Source organism: Oxyura jamaicensis, chromosome 1 (genome assembly GCF_011077185.1).
Source record: "Oxyura jamaicensis isolate SHBP4307 breed ruddy duck chromosome 1, BPBGC_Ojam_1.0, whole genome shotgun sequence".
In the NCBI taxonomy this organism is placed as follows: Eukaryota; Metazoa; Chordata; class Aves; order Anseriformes; family Anatidae; genus Oxyura; species Oxyura jamaicensis.
Genome location: NC_048893.1, coordinates 53,158,137 through 53,184,009, shown reverse-complemented (window position 1 = coordinate 53,184,009; position 25,873 = coordinate 53,158,137). Strand labels below are relative to the sequence as shown.

General features: G+C 55.8%; 2 protein-coding genes across 5 annotated transcripts; one reads left to right on the top strand and one right to left on the bottom strand.

Annotated features, from left to right (window-relative positions):
* The first annotated feature begins 209 nt into the window (after window positions 1–209).
* GTPBP1 (GTP binding protein 1) lies at window positions 210–16,498 on the top strand. 2 transcript variants are annotated; one of them, XM_035339117.1, is made up of 13 exons: window positions 210–445; window positions 4,179–4,290; window positions 6,016–6,196; window positions 7,211–7,559; window positions 7,975–8,098; window positions 9,837–9,951; window positions 10,410–10,554; window positions 10,696–10,878; window positions 11,394–11,529; window positions 12,102–12,280; window positions 12,770–12,967; window positions 14,046–14,087; window positions 14,500–16,498. In XM_035339117.1, the coding sequence occupies exons 1-13, from the start codon at window positions 251–253 to the stop codon at window positions 14,593–14,595; spliced, it is 2,055 nt and encodes a 684-aa protein (XP_035195008.1). In that variant the 5' UTR covers window positions 210–250; the 3' UTR covers window positions 14,596–16,498. The 2 variants fall into 2 exon arrangements, with proteins under 2 accessions (XP_035195008.1, XP_035195019.1); XM_035339128.1 differs by lacking the exon at window positions 14,046–14,087 and having other exon boundaries at window positions 251–445.
* A 2,458-nt stretch (window positions 16,499–18,956) lies between these two features.
* SUN2 (Sad1 and UNC84 domain containing 2) lies at window positions 18,957–25,314 on the bottom strand. Of its 3 annotated transcripts, none has more exons than XM_035339000.1 (18): window positions 25,261–25,314; window positions 24,759–24,897; window positions 24,260–24,435; window positions 24,001–24,135; window positions 23,781–23,876; window positions 23,251–23,344; window positions 23,061–23,134; window positions 22,726–22,850; window positions 22,323–22,550; window positions 22,164–22,241; window positions 22,031–22,074; window positions 21,686–21,851; window positions 21,365–21,592; window positions 20,693–20,777; window positions 20,491–20,606; window positions 20,017–20,184; window positions 19,772–19,864; window positions 18,957–19,571 (listed from the first exon to the last, which is right to left on the bottom strand). In XM_035339000.1, exons 2-18 carry the CDS (start codon window positions 24,875–24,877, stop codon window positions 19,458–19,460), a joined length of 2,139 nt encoding a protein of 712 aa, XP_035194891.1. In that variant the 5' UTR covers window positions 24,878–24,897; window positions 25,261–25,314; the 3' UTR covers window positions 18,957–19,457. The 3 variants fall into 3 exon arrangements, 2 of the variants coding, with proteins under 2 accessions (XP_035194891.1, XP_035194898.1); XM_035339007.1 differs by having other exon boundaries at window positions 24,260–24,432; XR_004754493.1 differs by having other exon boundaries at window positions 19,518–19,571; window positions 20,017–20,180.
* Window positions 25,315–25,873: the final 559 nt, after the last annotated feature.

The following is a 25,873-nucleotide window of genomic DNA, read 5'->3' as shown; positions in this document are numbered from 1 at the left end:
GGCCCTCCCATTGGGCGCAAAGCCCCCGACACGTCGCGCGCGCCCCGCTGCTTGTGTACACACCGCAAACAACCCGAAGCCGGCAGCGCCTCTCCCATTGGCCCCGCGCTCCGCGGGGGCGTGTCCCCCTGCCCCGCCCTCACAGCCCCACCCCCGTTTCCATGGTTACACGCTGACCACCCCGCCTCCCATTGGCTGGCTCCCCTCGGGGGGCGGGGCCGCCGGAAGGCGGAGGGCCGGGGCAGGCAAGATGGCGGCGGCGGAGCGGAGCCGCTCCCCGCTGGGGGGCTCCCCGGTGCCGGCCTGCATGTTCGCCCCGGAGCCCGGCTCCCCGGGCGGGGGGCCCCGGCTGGCGGCCGCCGCTCTGCCCCGCCGCGCCTCCTCCTTCGACGCCGAGGACGGCGAAGGGCTCAACGGCGAGCCCGACGTCGACCTCACCAGCAAGGTAGGCCCCGGCGGGGGGCGGCTGCCCCGCCTCATCCCCCTCATCCCCCCTCAGGGCCGAGCTCGGGGCTGATCGCGGTGTGAGGAGACCCAGGAGGGCTCGGCTCGGCCCCGCCGGGGTCGCGGTGGCCGGGCTGGGGCAGGTCTTGCTCCCTCTTCCATCTTGCGGCGAGGGTTGTGGTGATAATACGTGCCTCACACGGGCTGCCGAGGTGCCCTTCGAGCTGCCAGCCCTTCCCGCTGAGGGATCGGTGCGTCCCGCAGCCGTGCTCCGCTCTAAAGTCTGGTGACAGCTCGGTCGGGTCCCCTTGTGGTTACACCATCCAAAACTAGCTGGAGTTCCCTTGTGTTTTTCTGCCACCCCTCTTCTATCTGCTTCCATTCCAAAGCCCCGGATCTCCTTGCCCTCAGAAGTGAATAAATTGTAGCGTGTGGATCTAGGTACCTTTCTCTTTAAGGGCATGACCCAATGCAGTGCCGTATGAAACGTTACGAAGATGTCTTATAAGGAAGTAAAGCGCAAAAGTCACAACCTGTTGAGCCGCCTATTCGCGTCTTAATGAGCTGGACAAGATTTTAATACAGGATGCCAATACCCACCTGTGCTTTGTCTTCGATGTGGCTGATGCGGAAGAGGGCGCAGGACACTGAGGACTGTCACTGATCCTTGACAGCCAGGAACCTGAGCACAGCTCTGCTGAAGAGAGAAGAAAGCCTTTCTCCCACTACCTCCGTTTGTATTGTCAGCCAGTCTTCCGTTCCTAAAAAACTGCAGGCATTGTGGAAGCAATAGGTAAGTATACATATATGCGTTTACCTTTATTACAGTTTACTTTTCTGTACAGCAGTGTAAACATGCCATCTTTTCCCTAAGACTGTGATTCATCCCCATCTCGGATGAGAGCTAAGACTGAGCTCTGCCCCGTCTCCCCGGATTAGTCCCCTGCTATGTGCTCAGAACAGCAGCCCCACAGGCAGTAGCTACCTTGCTCTCTCCCCTTCCACCCCCCATTTTCTCCGTCTTCCCAGTTAATTGCTGCTTGCCACTTCCTGCTTAAACCAGTGACTCTCCCTGCCGTCAGTTTGTATGCTAGCTTTCTGCCCAGGTCTGAGCCACCTCACCACTGGGTCGCATACTTTTCTCCCGGTCCTCCCGCTGAGCCCAGCACGTTCGTTGTAAGGTGTGCTCTTCTTAGAGGAGAACATTCGGGATTCTGTTACCAAGCGCAAAACGCCTTGTCAGTCGATCGAGCGAGCAGTTCCATTCATCAGCGCAAATTGGTTGCTTCTTGCTTGCTGACGGGCAGTGCGGACTGGCACGGTCCGTCTTGTCGCCTGGAGTAAGCTCAGCCCGTTGCAGCTGCCACCCGACTCCAGGGTGTGTTAATCCTAAAGCTGACCAGAGGAAATGTGGGAAAAAGTGCTCCCCTCCCCAGAGATCGGGGTGGGACTTTAGAGACGGCATCTCAGACTTGTGAGTTTTTATGTTTTTCTGCTGTCGTGAAAATCGAACAATAACTGGTTGTTGCTTTTCTGCCCTATAGGAGTTCTGAAGTTCCTGGACCCGCAGGACTCCTACCATTAACTGCTTGATCCCTGGCAAAGTTGAAAGAACTGAAGTGAAAAATTTTGACGCGGTGAAAACCTCTGAAAAACAAGAATGCGTAGTACAAGGAGAAGAAAAAAGCTAGAGGGCCTCTCTGACAAGGAGTTTGCAAAGAACAGGCTCCAGCTATCTAGGAAGCTAGCTAAAGAGATCTTCAAGTAAAGTCTTGCAGTGACCTAGGAAACTGCAGAACTGTTTGGGGGGCTGGGGACTGCAGAAGCAGCTATGAGGAATACGGAACAACGCTAGAAGGTGTGATCCGTGAAAGCTGACGTTTGCTCTACGCATCCTTATTTGATATCCTACTAGATCCTATCAGCTACAAGCTGATGTGCTGCGTGAGCCTCCTGCCCAGCACCGTGGAGAAAGGCTGCAGTGAGCTGCTCGGCTGGAGTGTCCCCCGACGCTTGGGTCAACGCGTGGCTGAAGCATTTGAAATAGCTGAAAAATGAAACTGGTGCTGAAACTTGAAGGAACGGAAGTTAGTGGCCTCTACGCTGATGGCCCCTCTGTTATTTTATTGATCTTTATTAATATAATGACCTGTTGAACAGATGTTCCTGGGACCCCAGCCTCTGCTTGTGCACTGGCCTGAGCGGTGAGCCTGCCTGCTGTGCTTCCAGGAATTCCTGAAAGTGCTCGCTAGGCAAAACGAGCCCTGCGTGTAAACACACAGCCCTCCGTTCTGCCCCGATCCAGCCCCTGAACAGCTGCCGGTTCTCCTCTCAGTACACATGCACCCCACGGTCTCCTCTAAGAAGAAAAAAGAAAACCAAAAACCAGAACAAACAACTAATAAAGGCAAAACCCAATTCATCGACGCGCGGAAGAGACTGCGTGGCCTTGCGGATCAGAGCGCTTTGCTACCCCTGGCGCTTTGCAAACCACGCCAGGTCGTTCAAAGCCGTAGGTAGGGCATGCACCTGAGCAGGCACACGAAGGCGGTTGTCTCTCAGCTGTCTGCCCCTCACAGACAGACACGTGTTCCGAGTGACCGTTAGCGTTTCAGGAACGTGTTGCTTTGGCTGCCTTGAGCCATCTAATTAGCACTTGCTGTCTGTGCTGCGTTTTCCCAGGTGCGTGTGCCGCTATGGTTTTGAAGCTGCTTTAGTTAGGGGATCTGGGGTTCCCTTACGCTCTAACTTTCTAACAAAAGTCTTCATCACCTACGCAGTAGTAGGTGGCAACGGTAGTTCCTGCCTGAGTACGCGTTTAGGTTGAGTACAGGTGGTTTGAGGAGAGAATGGTGGGCAGGCTTCAGATGGAACCGTCGTGAACTGCTGTAAGCCACGTGCTTTAGGAACATCTAGCACCAGTTTCAGGCTGGCCTGGGCGCATAGTGGAGGGAAATGCATCTTTCTGGGGGTGATTTTGGAACGTACGTGTAAGAACAGCTGGTGGGAATACGGATTTCATGGAGTGCTGTAGGGTGGCACGGGACTGCCTACCCGCAGAGCTATCCATACCTCTGCAACTGTCGGTTGTGTTGCGTTTTTAACAGCAGTGCCTTCCTCAGTCCCAGCATTTGAGCTGCTGTACCGGGATGCTCAGCCACCCGCGGATTTGTAACCGCAGAGGCAGCCAGAGAGCCGGTAGCCACGCAGTCCTGAAGGGGTGATGAAGGTCTCCTGGCTCTGCCAGCCCACCGATGTGGCTGCTCCCTGGAGGCTTCTGCACGAGTTCTTCAGCTGTGCTGTACAAGTGGCACAGTTCTTTGCCAGAAGCGGTGCTAAACACAAAGATGTGCTGGGAAAAACCCTTCCCAAAGCACTTTCCTGTCTTCAGTTTCCTCTTTGTTTTTGTCTGCTTTTTCCTTCTCTTCATGCCACGGTAGGGAAGGGCAAAGGAAGTTGTGGTTGTTGCAGTAGCTGCAGTCAAAGCTTGTTAGTAACGCAGCTGCTGGCTTGCAAAACTGCTGCTGCTTACTTGCTTTGAGGTAAATTTTCCAGTGTAAATGAAGTCTGAGCTTGGACAAATAACCACAAGGAAACAGTAGTCAGCGAAGCTGGTCTTGAAAATAAAGCACGGTCCTCAATAAAGCTCGCTGATTGATTGGCCTTGTAGCCGAAGCTGGTTTTGAAATAGTTTCCTTGACATCTGCATGTTGGATATTTAATGTCTTTTCCAGCTGGTGATGGTGAGTCCAACTTCAGAGCAGTACGACAGTTTGCTCCGGCAGATGTCAGAGAGGATCGATGAGGGGTGTGGGGAGACCATCTATGTCGTTGGACAAGGATCAGGTGAGTGCAGCTTCCTCGGGAAAACAACAGAAAACGTGAAAATCACAAGGAAAGCCCTAGTTCATCTAACGACTGCTGCTGAAAGGAGTACTGACTCCTCCAGAAGAACTTGGAAACCTCCATAAAATACAACAGCACGTGTGGGAGTTGTTTGGTTGTTTTTTTAACCCCACCAGCAACTGCCTTAGGAACTTTTTGTGTAAAATCATTCCGGTCTTTTTCGGAAATGAGGCGTAAGTTGTCTGGGAACAACAGCAGAAGATGGAGGGTACAATGTTGTAATACCAGTTTTAGTACAGACTTCCTCGATGTCTGATGAAGGCCGTGTTGTGTCTTGTTCTCGTCACTTCTCCATTGTAAATAATATTTTCACCCCACAGGGCTATATTGGAGATGCTTCAGGTGGCCAAAAGACATGCTGCTGACTTTCCTTGGAAGCATGTGCCGCGGAGGGGAGGGTTTTCCTTCTCTCAGCGTGAAGCTTTTAATGTCACGTTTACCAGGGTGTGACCGCAGTCATTTGCCTTTGCAGATTTTAGCAGTTTAGCACAGCTTGCCTTTTTGTTCCTGTTCACAACTGGCATATTTGCATCCCGTGCCCATAACAGGCTGTGGAGCACGGCCGTGCTTTGAAACTGAAATTTCCTCTCTGACTTCTCATTTCATTTCAGGCCACCGCGTAGCTGAGGTTTTCTGGAGATTGAGGCTATTGGAAACAGCATCTCCTAGAAAAAAAATACAAATATCTCTGCCACTTTCTCATTCGTTTTTGAATATCTACGATATCGATCACCTTGGGTGCCCAATGAGATGCCTCAGAGGCCACTGAAGGCTGCTGGTGCTCACTGCTTCATCAGCGTTGACCCTTCCCTTTCTCCCTCAGCTCTTACTCACCTGTCCTCTACTTCCCGTTCCCCTTCCGTGACTCAGGACCCCAAGCAGGGTGCCGTTTGTTTTCCCCGCCACCTCCACAACTCCTCAGATGATCACGAGCTAGGCTGGAGACGGCCCCGCACCCCTGCTTGCTTTAGAGCTGCGCGGCGGTTAAATTGCCGGTCGGTTCCTGCAGGCTTTGCTTGGGTGGGCTGCTCAGAGGCAAGAGGGCCTCCTTGTTTCTTCTGGCCTCGTGCTCGCGTCAGCATTTCTTTCGAGCGCCAGGCTGAAGGCAGCGGGGCAGGCCAAAACCATTGTTTTAACTGGAGCGTGTGGGGGCTAAAGGAATTGCTGCACGGGCCAGATTTGCAGAAGAAGTGGACTTGGGATGTGGTTCTTATGGAGTAAGCTGATAGTTTAAATTGCTTCCACATTTTACTGGTTAACCATGGGGATATTTCAGGCGCAGCTTTCCTTTTGTTTATGGTTTTTCCTCTGTTGTAACGTGAGAAGAGATTTTCTGTCAGGCCGAGGAAAGTGCACGCAAATTACCTTCAGCTCGTGAAGTAAGGGAGTGTGACAGAAATACATTCTTGTTGCCAATCTCGAAGTTTTTGTTTGTAAAAAGAGGAAAGAAGGTGAAAGGGGGTGTTTTTGTAATATTTCTGTAGGACTTAAAGTGAAGACCATCCTTTTTTCTCTCTGACAAAGGACGTTTGTTCTGTTCACATGGCTGATGTCTCCGGTCCCCCTGTGGATCCTGATGGGTGCGAAAGTCGGAATGGAATCGCTGCTGCCTCTGGCAGGGTGGTTCTCACTGTCTGTCCTTTGTCTCCTCAACCCCATAACTAGATGGGACCGAGTACGGTCTGAGCGAGGCAGACATGGAAGCGTCCTATGCCACGTTGAAGAGCATGGCAGAGCAAATCGAGGCAGACGTGATCCTCCTGCGGGAGCACCAGGAGGCGGGGGGCAAGGTGCGGGACTACCTGGTTCGGAAACGCGTGGGTGACAACGACTTCCTGGAGGTCAGGTGAGGAGCCGGGCGGGTACAGGGTTAGTCAGCAGCCCAGCTACATTTTTACCCCGTGAGCAGGCTGTGATGCTGAGACAGCAACGCTGACTCCAGTCTGGGTGTTGGAGCTGCCCAACAAAGGGAGCTGAGCTTCGCCACTCCTTGCTAACGAAATCTCCTTCTTGTTGTTGTTGCTCTCTCTTTTGTGCACAGACTGTGAAGGTTTGCCTCTGGTTAGCTGAGGGCTGTTGTTTGGGTGACAACCCCGCAGTTTAGGGATCTTTTGTGTGCTTGAATCCCAGCAGGGAGCCACACGTGCACACGTGTGTGTGTGCATATACGCACGCTGCTAGAATACAATGCTTCTGACTAATGTTTCCATTCTACTCCAAGACTGTGATGATTCAAGTCAGCTTCTAATGGACATCTAATAGCTTTTGTAATTTGACTTGAGAGCCTGCCCAGACTTGGATGGGGATGGATTTCCAACATCTGCCAACAGCCGTAATTGTCACCTTTATCAGAGGCAGAAGGAGATGGCTATAGGAAAGGGTTTTCCCCCTAAAGGGTTTGTGTTGTTTGAGCTTTGCCTTTTCTGAGAACAGCCATCTAAATTTCTGTGCTCTCCCTGGCACTTGGCGGGACGTGAAAAGTACAAAAAAGGCAGAGGGATTCTAGCCCAAACTGGGATTTAGACTTTTCTTTTTGAATTGGCCCAGCATATGTATTTGATGGCAGTGAACAGGAGTTGGAAGAGAGAGGGGTTCTGTATAGCACCAAGCAATTTTGGATTCAGCTGTGTTGTGAGCACCAGCGACATATCTCCACAGTCTTCCACATCCCGATTATCCCTGTTAACTAACTGTGAAGGAATCTCTGCTCTGTTCCTGAAGGTCTAACGTTTTCACGTTTCCATTTGCAGGTTAGGGAGATTATTATTTGCAGTAGCAGTGGCATTCGGTTTTTTGTTTGTTTGTCTCTTTTCCTTCAGGTCTCAGGTTTTACCAGGCTCCTTTTTCCTCTCCCTTCCAGGGTAGCAGTGGTTGGCAACGTGGATGCAGGGAAGAGCACATTGCTGGGTGTCTTGACCCACGGTGAGCTCGACAACGGCCGAGGCTTTGCTCGGCAAAAGCTCTTCCGCCACAAGCACGAGATTGAGTCGGGCCGCACCAGCAGCGTGGGCAACGACATCCTGGGCTTCGACAGCGAGGGCAACGTGGTGAACAAGCCCGACAGCCACGGCGGCAGCTTGGAGTGGACAAAGATCTGTGAGAAATCCACCAAGGTCATTACTTTCATTGACCTGGCTGGTCATGAAAAGTACCTGAAGACCACTGTCTTTGGCATGACCGGCCATCTACCCGACTTCTGCATGCTGATGGTAGGTAGCAAGAAAAATACATGGTAACAGCATCAAGGGCGCCATTCACAGCTTTACAGCCTCAACTTCTTTCCTTCTGCAAGGTCCTTGTGCGTTGTGGAGGGAGGCAGCATCCCCCAGAGGTGCAGAGCAGTAGCCAGTGGGGATTTTATGCAGGGTTCTGAGGCAAAGTGTCCCAGGACAGTCAGTCACAAAGAGGTCCGAGATGTATGATTCTTGAAAATGGAAAGGTTTCAAGATTCCAGAACACCTGGTTAGAACTGGAGAAGTGAGTTCTTGGTGTCCATGAGCATTCAAAGGGAGCTGGGGCTGCAACCTAATCACAGCCTGCTGCGTGTCTGATGCAAGAGCTTCTCTGTAACCCAGCTCTCTGCAGGAGGAACACTGACATGAATGTGTTTGTATCCTGCTGTAGGTTGGCAGCAATGCTGGGATTGTAGGGATGACCAAGGAGCACTTGGGCCTGGCCCTTGCACTCAACGTTCCCGTCTTTGTTGTGGTGACCAAGATCGACATGTGCCCTGCCAACATCCTACAAGGTGAATCTTACCAGCTCTCTCCAGGCGTGTTCCTTACCTCTGTGTGCGCTCTTGTCCTCTGTTTGGGTTGAGGAGTCATTGCTGGAGGAAAGCTGCTTTGTCTGGGTTTGACTGCATCTTAAACACCTTCCAGAAATCCAGCCTAGCTCTCCCTGGCCCGTTCTGCAAGGCAGTTCACTTGTAGTCAGCATTTCAAAGTTACCAGACTGGGGGGCTCAGCTGGGCAACAACAACATTGCTGTAGGATTTTTTTTTTTTTAACTCTAGGGGAAGAATTGTACAGGTGGGGTGGTGGATTTGCTTTTTCTGGGGGAATTTATACCCAGAGGGAAAGTTTGGAAATCTGCCTTCCTTCTGGCCTGCAGTTTGTGATCTCTAGCTGTGGTCAGACTTGTTCTCTGGCAGCAGCTAGCTGAAGGGGCAGCTCCTGGGTACCTCCTGCAACTTCCATGCTTAGCAGCAGTTAAAACAGCACATCTAACCCCAGCAATGGCCCTTTAACCTATGCTTCACGTTTTTTCAGGTTGTGACCAACTCTCACCTATAAAATCCTCTCGATGTGTTTCTCACACCGTCAGGAACATGCTGCGGTTAATTGGAGTGATGCTTTTTGTGATAAGCAGTCCTGGCGATCGGGAAAGTGGATCTTCCCAGTACTGTCCGTAGTTAGTTCATTTCTGTAAAAATCCTGAATGTTTTTCAGGTAAACAGAAGCGTGTGATCAAAAGGTGATCTGAATACCTCTGTAATAGAGATTTGGCAGATAAACGAAAGGCCTGACCATAACTCAGTAGCTAGGGAAGAAAGAGAATGCTTGGCTCGGTGAGAAGAGCTTCTCTTGGGAGAAGCTGCTCCTGTGTCATGTTCTGTTTAAATTAAATAGTCACAAGATTTGGCTCAAACCTATCTGTGAAGAGCAGATGGCATGATTAAATGTTTGTGTTTGTACCCAAAACATTACTCTCCCATAGGCAATGATTTGTTCACAAAACCCCTCTAATTGGATGACAATTGGAGAATATAAATGATTTGCTCTTTTAAACCATTGTTAGCTTTTTTTTTTTTTTCCCTCATGTGTTTTAAGGCACTTTGCAGGAGACTGATGCTGGTGCACCCCTGCTGGGTGACAGATCTGAGGCTTAATAAAATAAAAATAGGCAGGAGATCAAAACTGGGAGCTGGGAGATTTGTCCCAAAACAGTTACTTCTGGATCTGTTCCCCCTGCATCCCCCTAGCCTGTGATGATGATCTTTACCCTCCTCATTCTTCTCTAACCTTCTTTGGCAGGTTGATTGCCAGCCAAAGTGTTTTGAGGTTTGTTCGGTCAAAATTGATTTCTAATTCACGTATTCTCAAATATTCCAGTTCCTGAGTGCTGACGATTTTCATTGATCGAATTCAATGCGAGAAATCCTTTATAGGAAGGGGAAATACTTTGTAACTACTTAAAGCTACTTACCAGACAGCTGTAAAACTTCACAGCATTGCACGTGTAGCTGCGAACCTGTGTGTCTGTTCCTGTACTGTGTCGCTTGGCAGCCGGCATGCAATGGAAAATGGAATGGCTCCTAAGTCCCACCTTGGCTGCGGCAAACTCGTAGTGGCACTCACACACCTTTAGCCGTCTTCTCCTGTCTGTTTGTGGCAAGAGTACCAGCCTCCCTTCGGGAAACCGAACAAAAGCGATTTGTAAAGGCGGGAGATGCTGCCCTAACAATATTCGTTTCACCCTTTAAGAAACCCTGAAGCTGTTACAGCGACTGCTGAAGTCCCCAGGGTGCAGGAAGATTCCCGTGCTGGTTCAGAGCAAGGATGATGTCATTGTAACAGCCTCCAACTTCAGCTCAGAGAGGTAACGGGAGCAGAGGAGAGTCGTTGCTCTTTCGGTCCTATTTGGAGACTGGGTGAGAAGATTCAGAGAGAGGGTCCCGTTGCCTAGATGTGTTCAGGTTGTATTTGCCATGTGGTGTGTTGATTCCCTGAGAATGTGTTGGTTCTGGGACTGACCCGCTTGTGTTCCCCTCTGAGGCAGAAACGAGGGGCTGCTGCTGGGCAGTCTGCAGAAGATGGCAGGGTACGCTCAGCTTCCTTCAGTCCCGGAACCTTACACCTTTTCCCGAATGTCATTAGAAGACAGAGACAATGCTGCAGGGTTTCGAACGTGGGGTGTTGTGCATCTGACTGCTTGCCAGGCTCTCCCTTCCTAGCACTGTGTATTGAATACAGTCCAAGATTTTGGATGTCTTCCTACACACGGAATCCCAGGCAGGGAAGCGAACTAACTCCATTTTCCTCCATTTTCCTTTACAGGATGTGCCCCATTTTCCAGATTTCAAACGTCACTGGGGAGAACCTAGATTTGCTGAAGATGTTTCTTAATCTCTTGTCTCCACGGACCAGTTACAGGGAAGAAGAACCAGCAGAATTCCAGATCGATGATACTTACTCTGTCCCGGTAAGGGACCTGGCATTTTAGGAATTTTCCACTGTGTTTTAGGTTGAAACGGGTATCTTCCTTAGAGAGGGGGATGTTCTAGAGCTCATCTGCTAGCGTGGTCGAGTAAACCTGACTGCTGTTGTTTCCTTTCTGGTACAGGGTGTAGGAACGGTTGTGTCTGGGACGACACTGAGAGGCCTCATCAAGCTGAATGACACCCTGCTGCTGGGGCCGGATCCTCTGGGCAATTTCCTACCTATTGCTGTCAAGTCCATCCACCGCAAGAGAATGCCTGTCAAAGAGGTGCGGGGAGGCCAGACTGCCTCCTTCGCTTTGAAAAAGGTGAGAAGAGCTGTTCCACGTCCCCAGAACAGGAGCCGCCCCTGTAACTTTAGAATGCTCTTGGAGTTGTGCTGCAAGCAGTCTGCTTCTGCAAACCTCAGCCACCTCATTTCACAGCACAGAAAAATCCCATAGAACCCCTGTCGGTCCCATGTCCTGGTTGTTCCACTTAACAGGTGCCAGGTAAGAGCAGTGAGACCCAGGGTAACGAGGAATAGCGTTGGAGATGTGTAACAAAGAGAAAAAAGTCTGTGCTGCAGCAGCAGTAGTGTCCTGGGCAAGGTATTTACACTCTGACTAAAACTTGATCAGAAATTGCAGCCGAACTTGATTTTTGCAGCCTTTGCATAATGTTGTTGCCTACTGCTAATCAGCTATTGCTTTGCCTTTTGCTGGGCATGAGTTAGGATCTGTGAAATCCCTCAGGATCCTGCTGGATGCAGTCAGCCAGAGAAGCAAATTTCTTCTCTGGAGGATCATGCTAACGTTTTTTTTTTTGTGTCACTGCTTTTCAGATCAAGCGTTCTTCCATCCGGAAAGGGATGGTAATGGTGTCACCCCGCCTGAATCCACAAGCGTCGTGGGAGTTTGAAGCAGAGATCCTGGTGCTCCATCACCCCACCACCATCAGCCCGCGGTATCAGGCCATGGGTATGTGTCACAGTGTCGTCTCATCTTTGTTTCCCAGCAGTAATAGTTTACATCAGCTCCAGGCAAAGGTCTCTTCGCTGCCGATGGCTCTGTCAAGCTGAATGGAAGCTGTAGTTCTTGTTTTAATGGTCCCAGCAGCCCATTAGAGAGAGGGGAGGAATTCTACAGAGAAAAGTAGCGAGGAGAAATATGTGAAAAGGCGATTTGGGGCTCCAAGTGTACTTGTAGCGTGCCTGAGCCACGTTTCCACAGAGCAAAGGTTCTTAAGCTTCCAGTGCAGAGAGACTCGTTTTGGGTCCTGCCACCTAGCTCAGCCTCTTGATGTGTAGGATTCTGGTATGGGTGCTCCAGGAAAGTCTCTGTTCGCAAGTAAGTGTTCCAGCTTACATGTATTTTCTTTGGGAGGACCGAACAAAGCCTGACCCATGTATTCTATGGTGTGCAGTAGATTTTTACACTTCAAACTCAGCACCGTTAGCTGTAAAGCATCAAGAGCTGCCTTAGATGTCTTTCTGAAGCTCGTTCCACTAACGGCACCGGCTGTTAAAAGCCTTTGTGCGTTCCATTCGCAGTGCATTGCGGCAGCATCCGTCAGACGGCCACGATTCTCAGCATGGACAAGGACTGCCTGCGGACAGGGGACAAAGCCACGGTGCACTTTCGCTTCATCAAAACCCCGGAGTATTTGCATATAGACCAGCGGCTGGTCTTCCGTGAAGGCCGCACCAAAGCTGTGGGTACCATCACTAAGGTAAAGGCTGAAGAGTCCAATTTTATTATTATTATTATTATTATTTTTTGCCCGTTAGTTGCTTTTGGTGCTGCGAAGCCAGCAGGAGAACTGAGGGAGCAGCCCGTCCTCCGATGGCGAGCGTCAGCCCTGCCATGGGTTGCAGACGACCGGTGTGCTTTGCTCTGTGGTGGGTCTTGGCTGGTGCAAATGAGGGAAGGAGAAGGTTGGGGGTGACCCAGATGCCTCTGACTTTTAAGGCCTGGTCTCTGATAGCTTCCAGCTGCTCCCTTTGAGTCACATTTTGGAGGGCTGCGTGTCACTTCAGCTGAGCGGCACTTTAATCTCCGTAGGGGTTCTTGAGGGCAACTGGGGGTTTCTTTGAACAGCTACTGCCTGCGTTCTGCTGATGTACGTCGGTGTCAGTTGTCCCAAGGCTGCTTGTTAAAAAGGAACAGTGAGCCTTGCTGTTTTAATGTTGCTTTTGCCCTCTCCCTCTGTAACACGCAGTTACTGCAGACCACCAATAACTCGCCGATGAACTCCAAGCCCCAGCAGATCAAGATGCAGTCAACAAAGAAGGGAGCTGTGACAAAACGAGAGGATGGTGTTCCCCCGGTTGGGATGGCAGCTGGGGGGCCACCGGCGGGGGACGAAGCCCCTTCAACAGCCGCAGCACCGCCCACACCCACTGCCCTGCAGCCATCGGTGAGTGAGGGAAAGGGCATCTCTTGTAGCTGTTTGCATCTTGTTTTGTGGCTCCCGGAGGAAGGATGCTCTAAAGCACAAGTGTTATTCCTTTCATACCTTTGCAGTCGCCTTGGGACTCGATGTGTGACAGGAACAGAGGGAAATATAAGTAGTTTCACAGCAGAAAACAACTGGATGACTTTTCATGGCTGACCTTGCAGCAGCTAGCAGTGCAGGGTCCCGGGACAATTCAGCTTGGACCTCACGAGGTGTCTAGTCCAATGTCCTGCTCTAAGCAGTGTTAGCTGTGAAGTCAGACTGGGTTGCTCGGGGTTTTATCCAGTCCTGTCATGAAAATCTCCAAGGTGGAAGACCGTGCAACTGCACTTGGCAACATCTCACTGCTTGGCTGTACCGTAGTGAAAAAGTGCCTCCATATAGCCAGTAGCTGAAGCAGTGAAGTGTCTACAAAATGCTTGGAGACTGCTGTGTGAAGGAGGGGTAGGGCATCCCTCCACGGGAGAAACTACAACCTAAATAGTGGTATCGGGCACAAGCCATCTGCCCTCAGGGAGGGAGGATGGGGATGGCCAAGGAGGAGGAAAGGCCTTTCATCTCTAGACAGATGAGTCCAAGGTGTTTTGTCGGTTAAGTCTTCCCATCGCAGCTTGTCTGTGAAGGACACCCCACTGTTCTCGTGTGAAAGGAACGGAAATCCCATTCTAGCTGCGAGCTTTGGGTAGCTATTTATCAGCTCTATCACATGGATTTCCTTTTACTAGAAAACCAAAGCTCCTGAAACTGAAAGTGTCAAGACAGTCGGTCAGCATTCTTCCTTTCAACTTGTAGTTGCCATTGGTCAGGTCTCAGCCTCTTGAGCCAGGCTGGCTGCTGAAAGAGGGCCTCTGGCAGAGGTTCTTCCCTGCACGTACACTTGTTCCTTCTTGATCCCTCATCTCCTCCTTGTCTTTGCTGTGGAATCATCGTGGTTATAAGAAGGGCTCCTAGCTTGATGTTTTTGTCCCTTCCCCTGAGAGTCCGCATTGCTTTTGCTCTTGCTTACCTTTGTCTCTCTCTCCTTGCTGCTTCCCCTCAGCCTGCTCTGGATGAAGAGCCCCACGTCCGTGAGGGCAATAAGGTACCTGGCTGCTTTCAAAGAGAGTGGTGGGTTTGCTGGCTGGATCTGGGGTCATGTTAGCAAGAGAGCACTGGGAGGGGGGGGGTTCTCCTTCCATTCCCCACAAACCCAACGGAATCCGAGGCCTCATTTTTTTCCAGATGCTGAGCCCCGTGGCTCCTGCTGACTCTTACGGGAGTTAAACACTGAGAATACTGGGAGATGAGGTCCTCCCCGGCCTGATGGCCCAAACTTCATGGGGTGCCTGTCTCCTGTTCGCGGGGTGTCTGCCTTTTTTCCTTCCTGCAGCAGTCAGCAGCAGATCAGTCACAGCTGCCACCCCAGGGTCTGGATGTGTGTGCTGAACTCTCTCTGTGCCGATACCCTGATGCAGAGGTTACGGCACGCTGACACGTCTCGTCTTGTTTTGCAGTCAAAAGCTGGAGGAGGAGGAGGACGGCGACGTGGAGGTCAGCGCCATAAAGTGAAGTCTCAGGGAGCCTGTGTGACTCCTGCCAGTGGCTGCTGAATTTCGTACTCCTCCTGCTTCTGAGGAATTCCTCCCCTTCCCTTCAGTTCTTATCCAAAAGATCCAGAGCAGCTTGAACCAAAATCCATCCCAGCTGATTGGCTGCAGAAGAATCTTCTTCCCTCCTCCCCAGAGGAAAGGATGGAGAGGAGCATAACTTATAAGCTAATGAAGGTGATGAGACACAGAACTGAGTAACTGACACCTTCCTCCTCCCCCTGTCGACACATTTTTGTACATCATGGGCTTAGTTTTTATTCTTATTAGTTTTTATTATATTTTGTGTGCATGAAGACGAGAGGAGACTCTGGATAGAAGCAAGAAGAGCCAGTTAGCTGCCTCCCTCCTCCCTCACCCCATTCTGTCTACAGGACCTGCTGCTCTCTCCCATATGCTGTCTCAGACCCAGGGGCTGTCCAACACCTGAAATTTCGGACTTGCAAAGGTTTAAACAACGTTGTTTGGGGTGGCTCCCTAGGGCATTGTTTCCTCACCACTGTGGCCGCGTGCCAGAGAGGTTTCTGGATTCTCCCCCGTCTAAAACTATTTGTCAGTGGGTTTAATTTCACGTTGTAGTGACTTGAGCTTTGAAGGAGATGATGGTAAGAAAATTCATTAGTTGGAGGCCTGAGGGGGAAGCAAACTGAAAATCAGTTCTTGATCTTAAGTTGAGGAATCCTATACAAAAAAAATCTCCTTCTCAAATACGTTAGTAGCAGTTAAGGTTTTAATTAGAGCCGGAATTAAACGGGCAGTCGTTTGCCCATCCTGTTCCCCTTCCCATCCTGCTGCTTTTCCTGTTGTCAGTTTGGTGCGTTCTGGAGCAATTCTCAACTTGCCTCTGGAGGCTGTGGCAGCTCAATCAGCAGTATTAAGAGCGTTGTGCAGGAACACTCAGTCCGTCCCCTGAGCCAGAGAAAAGAGCCTTCTCACCTCGACGGACAGAGACCCCAGGTGGGAACGTACCTTGGGAACAGGGACACCAGGCAAACGTGACCTCCCCTTGATTTTGTTCACTCCAGGATTTCCCGAACGTTTTTTAGAAGTCGCTGGCCAAAACTTTGCCACGGTGGAGATGATTGGGATTGTCTTCTGCCCTCTTTGGCCAAGAGGGTCACGATGAATTTGCAGCAAACGTGCAGAAGTGCTTTCAGGTTTGGAAGCACGTGGTAGTTTTTCTGACTTTATTTTTGAAGTGGTGAATTCTGGCTTCAGGAAGGCCCTGCGAGGACTCTCAATTATCAGTATCATGATTTTTAACCCCGGGTTGTGTGATTGAACAATCCCCTGTTTGTTATTTCTTTTCCTCTTACCCTGCCTCTCCGCTTGGCTCCCCGGAGGACAGGAGTTATCCCCGCAGGCTCGTGGTGGGAGTACGTGAGCTTCTCGAGGGCGGAGGTGGTGTTACCAGCACTCCAAAAGCATCGGAGGTGAGGGATTCAGATCGGAGACGAGGGTATTTTGCCTTAGAGACTGAGCAGGGGTGGCAGCGGGGAGGTCAGACAGTCCTTTCCAAGCTATGTGCCTAAACACCAGCGCTCTCCCGGAGAGGGGGGAACCATAGGCGGCTACAACACCAATAGCACCCGCATTGTGAGGGGGTGTGAAGTGTGGCTAAGCAGGGCGCACGAGGGCCCGTTGCGTTTCTGTCCCGGCCCTGTGGCAGCATCAAACTGCATCAGATTTCACTGCCCTCCGCTTCCCAGGGGAGCGGGGGGCCCCCGGCGGTTTTCTCTTTCTCCATTCCTTGTGCTCCAAACGAAAGGAGACTGCCGAGACTGGAAGAGGGTTGACTTCAGGCGAAGGAGGCGGTGCGATCTCTCTTTTGTGACCAGCATTCAAAGATCACTCGGGCTGGCGTGATCTATAAAATAAATTTTAAAAAAGGTTTGTTCCAAGTTAACGGATGTCTTGTCGCTTTTTGTCCCTCCGGAAAACTGGCGCTCGCAGCTTTGCCAGGAGGGTGTCAGCCTGGCAGCTCCTTCGCTGGCTGTGCAGGGCGGCTGCACTCGTGGCGGGGGAGCAAAGTCCCTGGGAGGGCTGCGGCTGAGCCCCTGCACGGCTTTTGCTTTGTGGAAGAGGTGGTGCTTCTCAGTGGTGGAACTGAGAACGCTTGCATGATGCGGGCTGAGCTGTGTGTGTGTGCGCGCCTGCGAGCCGTCTGGGGCCAGCTCCATCGGAGGCACTTTGCCCGCTGGAGGATGCAGGTTTTGGGCACCGCACCGTCACTGCCTGCATACGCGTGTGCTCCCCGGGCCCTTGCGGTAGGTGGCAGAACTCACCTGTGCCTGTGAGTACAGCAGGACTCGCCAGGGCTTGGCCTTGGCCAAGCTTTCTCGGTTGATCTGCGGTTCACAAAGGCTTCTCCTGCCCTGCACGGCCCTTTTGGCACACAGGTAAGTGTGGGTGGGAGCCACAGCCCCGTTCCTGCTGCAGCAGGAGCTGGGGGCAGCAGAGGTGCTGCTGGAGCTGTGCTCTGCCCTCTGCCTGTCTTCATCCCGAGCCCTTCAGCCTGACACCCCGTCCCTTTTCCCACTTACTGCCTGGGGCAGTTTTAGGCCCGGAGGTGGCCTTGACGTGAGCCTGCCTCTGGCCCCTCCTGCTCAGGCAGCTGCAGGTAAGCACAACAACCACCCGGCTCAGCAACTCCTGCCCCAGCGGTGCTGAGCAGCCTCTGCCCTCGTGCCAGAGCCTTCCCCAAACAAAAAGCAGCTCTGCTTGGTGGCACGGAGAGCCAAGGCGGGCACGGTGACAGCTGTAGCACAGCCAAGGTCTGTCCATCCCCCACCCAGCACATTCATCTATAAAACAACCCAACACCTCTCCGTAGCTTTGATATAATTTATTTGTCTTGGTCTTTTTCTTTCTTTGCATAGGCATAAATTACAATCTTGATTAAAAAATAACACGAACAAAACAGTGCAGCATTTGCAACAGGCTACAGCATCAAGTACAGCTTCGTCTCCTGCCTGTAACCAGCCAGCTAGGCAGGGCTGATCTGTAACACTGGTGGAGGGCAAACCCGGAACGAGGGAGGATAGAGGAGGAAAACGGAGTGGAAATGGAGTAAATAGGGGAAGTCTGCTCTGCCAGCTGCCTTCTGTTTCTCCTGCCTCACCTGGTGCATTGGCCGGAGGGTTAAATAAACCCTGGGCTGGAGCAGCACCTTTTTCTGCCGTCTTTTCCCTGTGCAGCTCAGGAAAGTGTTGCACCTCTCCCCTGCACGCCCCTTTTACAAAGCATCTCCTGGGCAAATGCCCCGTGTGCCCTCGTGGTCCAAGGGAAGAAGCTGCAGGCGAGGGAGCCAGAAGGGACGTAAGAAAAGGCTTTCCAGCCCAGTGCCCATGGCATTTCCTCCAACAGATGGATAACCGTAAGCGAAGGGAAGAGCTTGCCCTTCCCCTCTCTGTTTCTCATCAGATGAAACACAGGAACCGCTCTGCCAGGCCTGGGACGGGTCTGGGCCCTCCCAGCAGCGTGGTTGCGTGCGCAGGGCGCTCACAGGAGCCGTGACTCTGAGGCGAGCAGGCAGCTGTAGATGAGCTTAAAATAACCCAGGCCGCAGATGCCAAAAGCTGAGGCTCTGTGCTCAATATAGGAGAGAATTTCCATGGGATTTGGCCGCAGGGCTGCTTTCCCCCTGGCAGTGGGGCCTCCCAGCTCTCCGTGGGGTGATTTTAACTGGTCAGCATCGCCCTCATCCCCTGGGGCCAGCACGGCCCCGTGCCCTCCTCTAAACCCCGTGCCCTGCAGCTCTCCAAGCAGAAAGACCAGACCTGACTCTCAGTGCCCCCCCCAGAGCCTGGGAGGATGACGCCAGCATCCTACAGGGCTGAAACACTACGCACCAGCCCTTCAGCTTTTTTCTTTTTAAAAAAAAACTAAACGCAAGACAAACATTGAGGTTAGAAACCCTACCCAGAAACGTGAGCTGAGTTAGAAACCAGGCGTGCTGCAGGCTGGTGGGGTTGCCTTGCATCCCTGTCTCCCACAAAGCAGCTAGGGACAGAGAACACTGCGGGGCAGCAGGTCCCAGCAATAGCTGCCTATACACACGTGCACCGGAGGACGTCCTCCGGGGCCCGGAGAGCTGCAGGCGCCCCGTGGAGGTCCCTGGCCCAGCGGTCCAGCCTTGCTCAGCTTCTTTTAGCTTACCCCATGTGCGCGCGTGTCCTCGTGCTAAGCAAAGCCCTCGCCCCGCTGCGAGTCGAAGCCGCTCGCCCGAGCGGTCCCGCATCACAGACCGTCCTCCGCTTACGCAGAAATTGTGCGGAAAAAGTTTTTTCCTTGGTTATTACAAAAAAAAAAAAAAAGCCAACGATCCCTGACACCCTAACCACAAAATAGCCCCCCCCAACCCCTTAAAAAAAAGGACAAACCCATCCTCAAGGTTAACAACCGGGAGCTTTGCAACCCACGCCTGCTGCGTTTCTCCCCTCCTGCTGCCCCCTGCCTCTACTTTTATATTAATACTTCGTTAATACTGTTAATGATTCCCCTCCGCCAGCCTGGGATCGAAGGTGTTGAGGTCGTTAAGAGCTCGAGAAGCACAGAGGGGAGGGGCTGCATCGCTCCCCAGCCCGCGCGAAGCCCGCCGCAGAATTGCCCCCAGCCGCGGGAAGGGTGCGTGTGCCACCAGAAAGGGGGGGGCCGCCCGGCCCCGGCAGAAAAACGTGCTTCAAGAAGTCAAAAGTGTCCGAAATGCACCGAAAGCGACCCCGCGTGGGGTGCTCTCGCCTCACCCCCTTTGCAGGCAAAAAGTCCTCTCCTCCGCAAGCAGCAGCGCAGGCAAGGCGAAGGGGGGGCGACTCCTCCGGCACCCCGGCACGTCTCCGTCCGAGCCCCCGCCGGCAGCCGGGGGGTCAGTGCGCCGGCTCCCCGTGCACGCGGAAGCGGTAGATGCAGGTGTACTCGGGGTGGCCCCAGTTGCTCAGCACCCGCAGCTCCACCAGCTGGAAGGCGCCCACGTCGTCACCCTTGGGGGCAGAGGAGATGGGTCGCAGGTGGCGGAGGTGGGGACATGGAGGCCACCAAGCCCTGCTCCAGCAGGACCACCCACTTCACAGGCTGAGGGCTCTGAGGACAGGGGGACCACCCAACCCACCCCACATCCCCACCACCACCACCCCATTTCCCTCCTGCGGTTGGGTGCTCGGACAGCAGCGCCGCGCCTCACCTCCAAGAGGAACGTCTGGATGGGACTGCCGTCCTGGTCATAAGTGAAGCGCCCCAGGAGAAGGCCCTCCTCCTCCCGCTCTTCTTTCAAGCCCTACGGGGAGCAGGGAGGCAGAAAGGGAGAGCTGGGGGTGGGCAGCGTGGCCAGGGTGGGAGAGGGAGACGGAGGAATGATGCTCCCCAGCCTCCACCACAGCATCCTCCACCGCGGTGTCCTCTCCAGCCTCCCCCCTGGGCTCTACTCACGTAGACGGTGAAGTCCTTGGGGGCGCTGGGGATGGTCCCCTGGGGCGAGAGGGCTCTGGGGATGTGCTCCAGCGTGACGGCCGTGGGGCGGATGAGGCTGGAGAGGCGGATGACGGCGAAGCCCTGGGAGCCGCGAAACGCCCAGCAGTTCCCAGGGTTGACGTCTGGCTACGCGCACAGGATGGGGAACAGAAACCCTTAGGTATCAGCAGCAACCTTACCATCATCACTGTTTTTTCCTCCCACCAACACCAGCCCGGCCGCCTGCTTTGCACACCCAGCACCCACCTTCCAGTATAAGCGTCACCGCGGCTGCACGGGGCAGTGGGTGCTACAGGAAGGCTGCGGCATCGCTCGCTGCCACCCCAGCGGGCTCAAGCAACTGCAGGCAGCCCGACTGCAAACTGCCCCCATGCAAAACCCTGCTAAATCCCCTCTAGGACACCCATCTCACCCCGCTCCTCCGGTGCCCACCTGCAGGATGACGCGCGGGGACTGCGAGTGGTACCACAGGGGGATCCCGAACAAGCTCAGCAGCGCCGTCTTCGTCTCATAGGTTTCGGAGCAGCGGGTGTTGATGACGCTGGCCCCTGGCACGGTGAGGGGAGGGCAGGGGTAAGCTGAGCGCCAGCACCCTACGGAACAGCCCCCCCACGGCCCGTCCCCCACCACCTACCCGCCGACTCCAAGGCGTAGTCGACCATCCCCACGCGGTCCTCGCTGTAGCGCTTCAGCGCCTGGTCCACGATGAGGTGCACTTGCTGCAATGGGGGGGAACAGAGGGGTGAAGTCAGGACGAATGGGTCCGGCCCCCTCCTCGGGGCCTCCAGCCCACGGGGCCCAGAGCCCTTCCCACGGAGCAGGCGGGCGATGAATCAGCGTGGCAAAAACAAGAGGACATGCACTTGGCTGCAAAGCCTCATTAGGGGTTGCTAAAAATACCCCCGCTGAAAAGCACAGTGCGAGGGAAGGGGCAGCGCCTGGGCTCGCCCTTCCTGATGCCCGTGGATGCGAGGGGGACGGGGACCAGCCCCAAGCGTGGCCCCACCAAATCTGAGGTCCCAGCAGGGCACTGGGCGTCCCCTGGGAGCTGAACCCATGTACATGAAACCCGTGCAGGCTGCAGGCCCTGCCAGTCCCGCTCGATCCCACCCTCGGCAGGGAGCTGCCAACGAATCTTTCCAAAGCAAACAGCCTCATTTTTTCCTGTGGTGTCATTCTGCCGAAATACTTTGCCCCAAGTGACTCAGCACCGCTGCTAGAGACGGGGTAAATGAGGCGGCCCGGGCCCTTTGTGCACACCACGAGGCCCAAAACCCACGACTGTCCCCGTGTCCCTGGGGCTCACCTCCTCCGTCACCCCCCCGGCACCCCCTGGCCGCAGGGCCACGCCGATGCCGGCCGAGGCGTCCCGCGCTGACAGCCTGCGCTCCTCCTGCACTTTGGCCAGGATCTTGCGCTCCAGGGCCTGGAGCTCCGCGTGCAAATCCTCCCGCTGGAGGACGAGGGCGGCTGCACCGTCCCGGTGGGGCTGCGACAGGAACCGGCCGATCCACGCCGGCATCTGGGCCTCCACCTGAAACCGTCACGGCAGAGCTCAGCCCCTCACAGGGGCCGGGACCCTCGCCCCCGCCGAGAAGTGCTTGGGGGAGTGGGGTTCAGGACTCACGTCAGCCCGCAGCGCCTTGAGCTGCTCCAGCAGCCCCTCCACGTGCTTGCCCATCGCCTCCTGGTCCGACTTGAGCCCCGCCAGCTCCCTGCGCAGCCCCGACACCTCCTGCTCCAGCTCGCCCATGGCCTGCTGGAAGCCGCCTCGCAGGTCCTCCCGCACCGAGCTGCGCCGCGAACAAGAGAAACACAACAAGATGTCTGCACCGAGGCACCTCCACACCACTTACCCCCACGTTCACCCTCATTTTCCGCGAGGCTGTGCCCCCACCCCGAGCAAACAGGCCCGGATCCCCCTCGGAGCACATCAGCAGGGGTTTCTCCCTGTGCTGCCATGCCTGATTACCTCTGCCACCCCGAATTCAGCTCGAGCAAGCGGGCCTCCATCTCCTGCCAGCACAAGGAGGAACAAAAATCGGGGTGAGATCTGCGGCGGCAGCGAGCTCACCCCAGGCAGCACCGGGCGTGCGTCCCCTTACCTGTGAGGTGCGCGCCATCTTCTCCAGCCGCCCGTCCATGTCCCTCTGCACCTGGGCTCGCAGGGCGTCCAGCTCCCCCTGCGGGGCGAGGACAAGGAGGGGACATCAGAGCCCGTCCCCTTGCACCCCCACACCCCCGCCACCCCTCACATCCCTCACCTGGAGGTGTCCGGCCATGTCCCCGCGGAGCTGCTCCTTCATCCCCGCCTCGCGGCGGCTCAGCAGCCCCTCCAGCAGCCCCAGGATGTCCCCCGGGGGCGGCTCGCTGCCCGTTGCCGCCGTTGCTCCTTGTCGCAGCTCCCACCGCGACACCTCGGCCTCCAGCGCCTCGAAACGCTTCTCCAGGGCCTGGAAGCGAGCCAGGAGCCGCTGCTCCCCCCGCAGCCCCTGCGGCGGGGAAGGCAAGGCGCCATGCAGCCCCCCCCACGCAGCGTCCTGTTCTCCTGCTGCTTCCCAGGAGAGCTGGGAAGCTCCCCGGGGAGCTTTGGGGGCCGTTCCCCCCACCGTGGACCCTCCGCCTGCCGGCCCCCCCACTGTGACTCCTTTGGGTGCCGCGGTTTACCTGGTCCAGGGCGGTCACGTCTCGTTCCCCAGGCACGTCGGAGGAGGAAAGCCGTCCAGCCCCCCACCAGGGGAAGGCGGGGAGGCTGTGCGTTGACAGGCCGTACGGGTAGAAGTACCAAGCTCCTGGGGACGTGGGGTTACAAGACGGTTAAATGGTGGGACGGCAGCGGGGGACAGAGCGGGCATGCCAAGACTGCACACTGAGCCTGCTGCCATTACATCACCATCATCCCACCCCAGGTACAGCAGCAGCACCACATCTCTCCCTCATACCACCACAGCACTGCCCCAGACCTCGGGGCAGGGGATGAGGGGACCGTAGGGCCAACTCACCATAGGCGGCCGCAGCGAGGAGCAGGAGGAGCAGCAGCAGCAGCAGCAGGGACTTCTTCAGCCGCGGGTAGCGCCTGAAGGAAGAGGGCTGTGGATGCATCCCGCAGCGGTGGGATGGGGCCCCGCGGGGCGCCCGCTCGCAGGGGGCTGGGGTCTCCCCACGCTTCCCCCACCACGGGGTCCCACTCACCTCAACAAGGGGACGCGTGCCAGCTGGGGAGCCCGGCCGGCCAGGCGGTGCCAGGCGGCGCCCACGCAGGAGAAGAGCCACCCCACGAACCGGACTGGGAGGGAGGAACGGGGCTCAGAGAGGATCCCAGCGAGCTGTCCCCTCCGCCCCCAGGGCTGCTCTCTGGAGGAAGATGACCTGCGTACGGGCTAAACGGTGCTCCGGCAACGGGGACACCGCTTCCCTCCACACCTCGAGCTTGTGAGAAGTGGAAGGCGCCAACCACTGCACGCACTTAGGGTCAGCAACTTGCATCCCTCCAGCATCTCACCCGCGCTCTGCTCACAGCCCTCATGCCCCCTGTGCCTCCGCCGCCACCCCTCCTGTGCCACCCCGAGCCCCACCACTGACATTGTCCCTTCTGCAACTCGTGTTTGTTTTTAGTAGCGACACCTAAAGGGGAGAACAAGCCTCCATGAGGGGAGGGGAGATGCCGGCAGGGAAGAAAGCTGCCTCCAGAAACACCCCCCTGCACCTGGACCCCCACTCACCCGGCGAGGTGAGCACCTGCCAGAGGAAGGAGCCGACCCTGGAGGCTGCAGACCTCAGCCCCGAGCCGGAGCCACTCTGGCCGGAGTAGAAGTGACCTGGGGGGACAGGAGAGGCAGTGAGACATCAGGTGGCACCCACACCCCTGCCTTTCACCAAGGGTGAAGGCTTTGTGTGGGGGTCGGGGTGCAGGAGGGGGCTGGCCACAACCTGGGGACCCACCAGCGTAGTCGTCCTCCGAGGAGTACCCAGACGAGGAGGCGTAGGTGTCGTACGTCTTGCTCTCCAGCAGCCCGTTGATCTTACTGGACTCCGTGTCCCCTGTGCCTCTTCTCCTCCTCGTGGAGAACTCCCCACCTGCGTCCCCCCACAAAAAAAAGCCAACCCCACAGAGTGCCCTCAGAATCCAGCCACCCCAAACACAGCTCGGGGGGCCCCAACACCACGGGGAGCCCCGGCTGGTGCGGGAGGACGGGCTCACCCCAGTACATGCTTCTGTCCAGGGGATCGTCCAGCCCGGAGGTGCCCAGGGCAGACAGCCCCCGGCTGCCCCCCAGGTAGGACTCGCTCATCATGGACTCGCTGTAGTAGGAGGTCTGGGTGCTCGGGGCGGGGGACAGCCGCTTCGTGCTGCTCGGTTTCCTCCGGACCGTCCTGCTGGGGGGCGAGAACCAGCTCGTCGGCACCGTACCGTAGCGGAGACATGGCAGGGGGGTGAGAGGCCAGCACTCGTGCCCACATCCCTGCCCGCCCCGGCTCTGGGACAGCGCAACCGCTGCCTTGCGAAACCCCCTGCCTCCAACCCCTAGGTGGGGAGCCCCCGGCCCCGCTTCCGCTCGCACCGCTGCGGTTTTCCGGCGCGGCGCGCTTGCAGCGCGCTTCCCTCCCGCCATCGAGCCGGAGGCTGCTGGGTGCAGCAGAGCCCGAGCACCCCCCTGTCCGTCCGTCTGTCTGTCCGCCCCCCCCCGTACCCCCCGAACCTGCCGGTGGTCTCCTTGAAGGGCGTCTGGTGCCCCCCCAGCAGGGAGCTGCTGCTGGTGGCATCCTCGTCCCCCGGGTAGTAGCGCGAGGTGACGAGGCGCTGGCTGCGGCGCGACATGGCGGGGGGACGCGGCTCACCTGGGGGGCACGCGGAGGGGCAGGGGTCAGCCTGGGCGGGGGGGGGACACCCACATTTAGGGGACATGCACACTTAGGGGACACCCACATTTAGGGGACACACAGCGCTTAGGGGACACCCATGCAGCAGGGGAGGCTGTGGAGGTGCCCTAGGGGCAGCAGGGATGGGACCAACCCTTGTGGGGGGCTCCTCGCCCCCTCCCCTCCCACCTCCCCACCCAAAAGGGCACCCCCCACGCTGCCCCCATTGCCACAACACCCTCTAACCCCAACTCCACCCCAACCACACCCAACAAGCAGCCCCCCCTCCACCTCCCCCCTCCCCAAAACACCCCCCCCCGCCCCCCCCGGCCCCAAACCCACCGTGTGCCAGGATGGCAGCCCAGCAGCAGCAGCCGCCCAGCGGACCCCCCCCGGCCCTGCTGCCAGCTCCTCGCCGCTCCCTTTTGTTTTGCAGCCGCTGCCCCCCCCCCACCCCCCCCCCCCGCTCCTCCTCCCCCGCCGCCCCGCCCCGTGCACGGCGCGCGCGCGCCCGCGGCCCCCCCCCAAAAAAACCAACGAGGGGGGGGAGCGAAACCCGGCCCCAAAAGTCCCACGGGCCCGTTGTGTAACGAGCACAGCAACCCCTTTGTCTCTTCTTTTTCCTTTTTTTTTTTTTTTTTTCCCCTTTTTTCTCTTTTTTTTTTAATTATTTTTTTCCACTTTTTTTCTTTCTCTTTTTATTTATTTATTTATTTATTTATTTTCTTTTCCTCCTCCCACCCCATTTCTCCCTCCACCCTAAACCCCACGCCATTTCCCAGCCTCTCCCCCCACCATTTTTCCCCCCTCCCGTGGCTCCTCCAGCTTGGCCATAGCTTCCCCCCCCCCCCCCCCAACCCCGGTACCCCACCTCCTCGGGGACCCCTCGCCCCCCCATGTCCCTGGGGACCCCTCGCCCCCCCATGTCCCTGGGGCTGGCTCCCGAACGCCCCCC

Bases quoted from the DNA above. Each gene is read 5' to 3' on its own strand.
- SUN2 (XM_035339000.1), bottom strand. From the start codon at position 24,877: ATGTCGCGCCGCAGCCAGCGCCTCGTCACCTCGCGCTACTACCCGGGG. The intron at 24,436-24,758 runs GTTCGGGGGGTA...CTCGCCCCCCAG, and splicing joins TTCAAGGAGACCACCGGCAG to CAGGACGGTCCGGAGGAAAC. The intron at 21,593-21,685 runs GTGAGTCCTGAA...TGACGGTTTCAG, and splicing joins TCAAGGCGCTGCGGGCTGAC to GTGGAGGCCCAGATGCCGGC.
- GTPBP1 (XM_035339117.1), top strand. From the start codon at position 251: ATGGCGGCGGCGGAGCGGAGCCGCTCCCCGCTGGGGGGCTCCCCGGTG. The intron at 9,952-10,409 runs GTAACGGGAGCA...TTTCCTTTACAG, and splicing joins TCCAACTTCAGCTCAGAGAG to GATGTGCCCCATTTTCCAGA. The intron at 10,879-11,393 runs GTGAGAAGAGCT...ACTGCTTTTCAG, and splicing joins CCTCCTTCGCTTTGAAAAAG to ATCAAGCGTTCTTCCATCCG.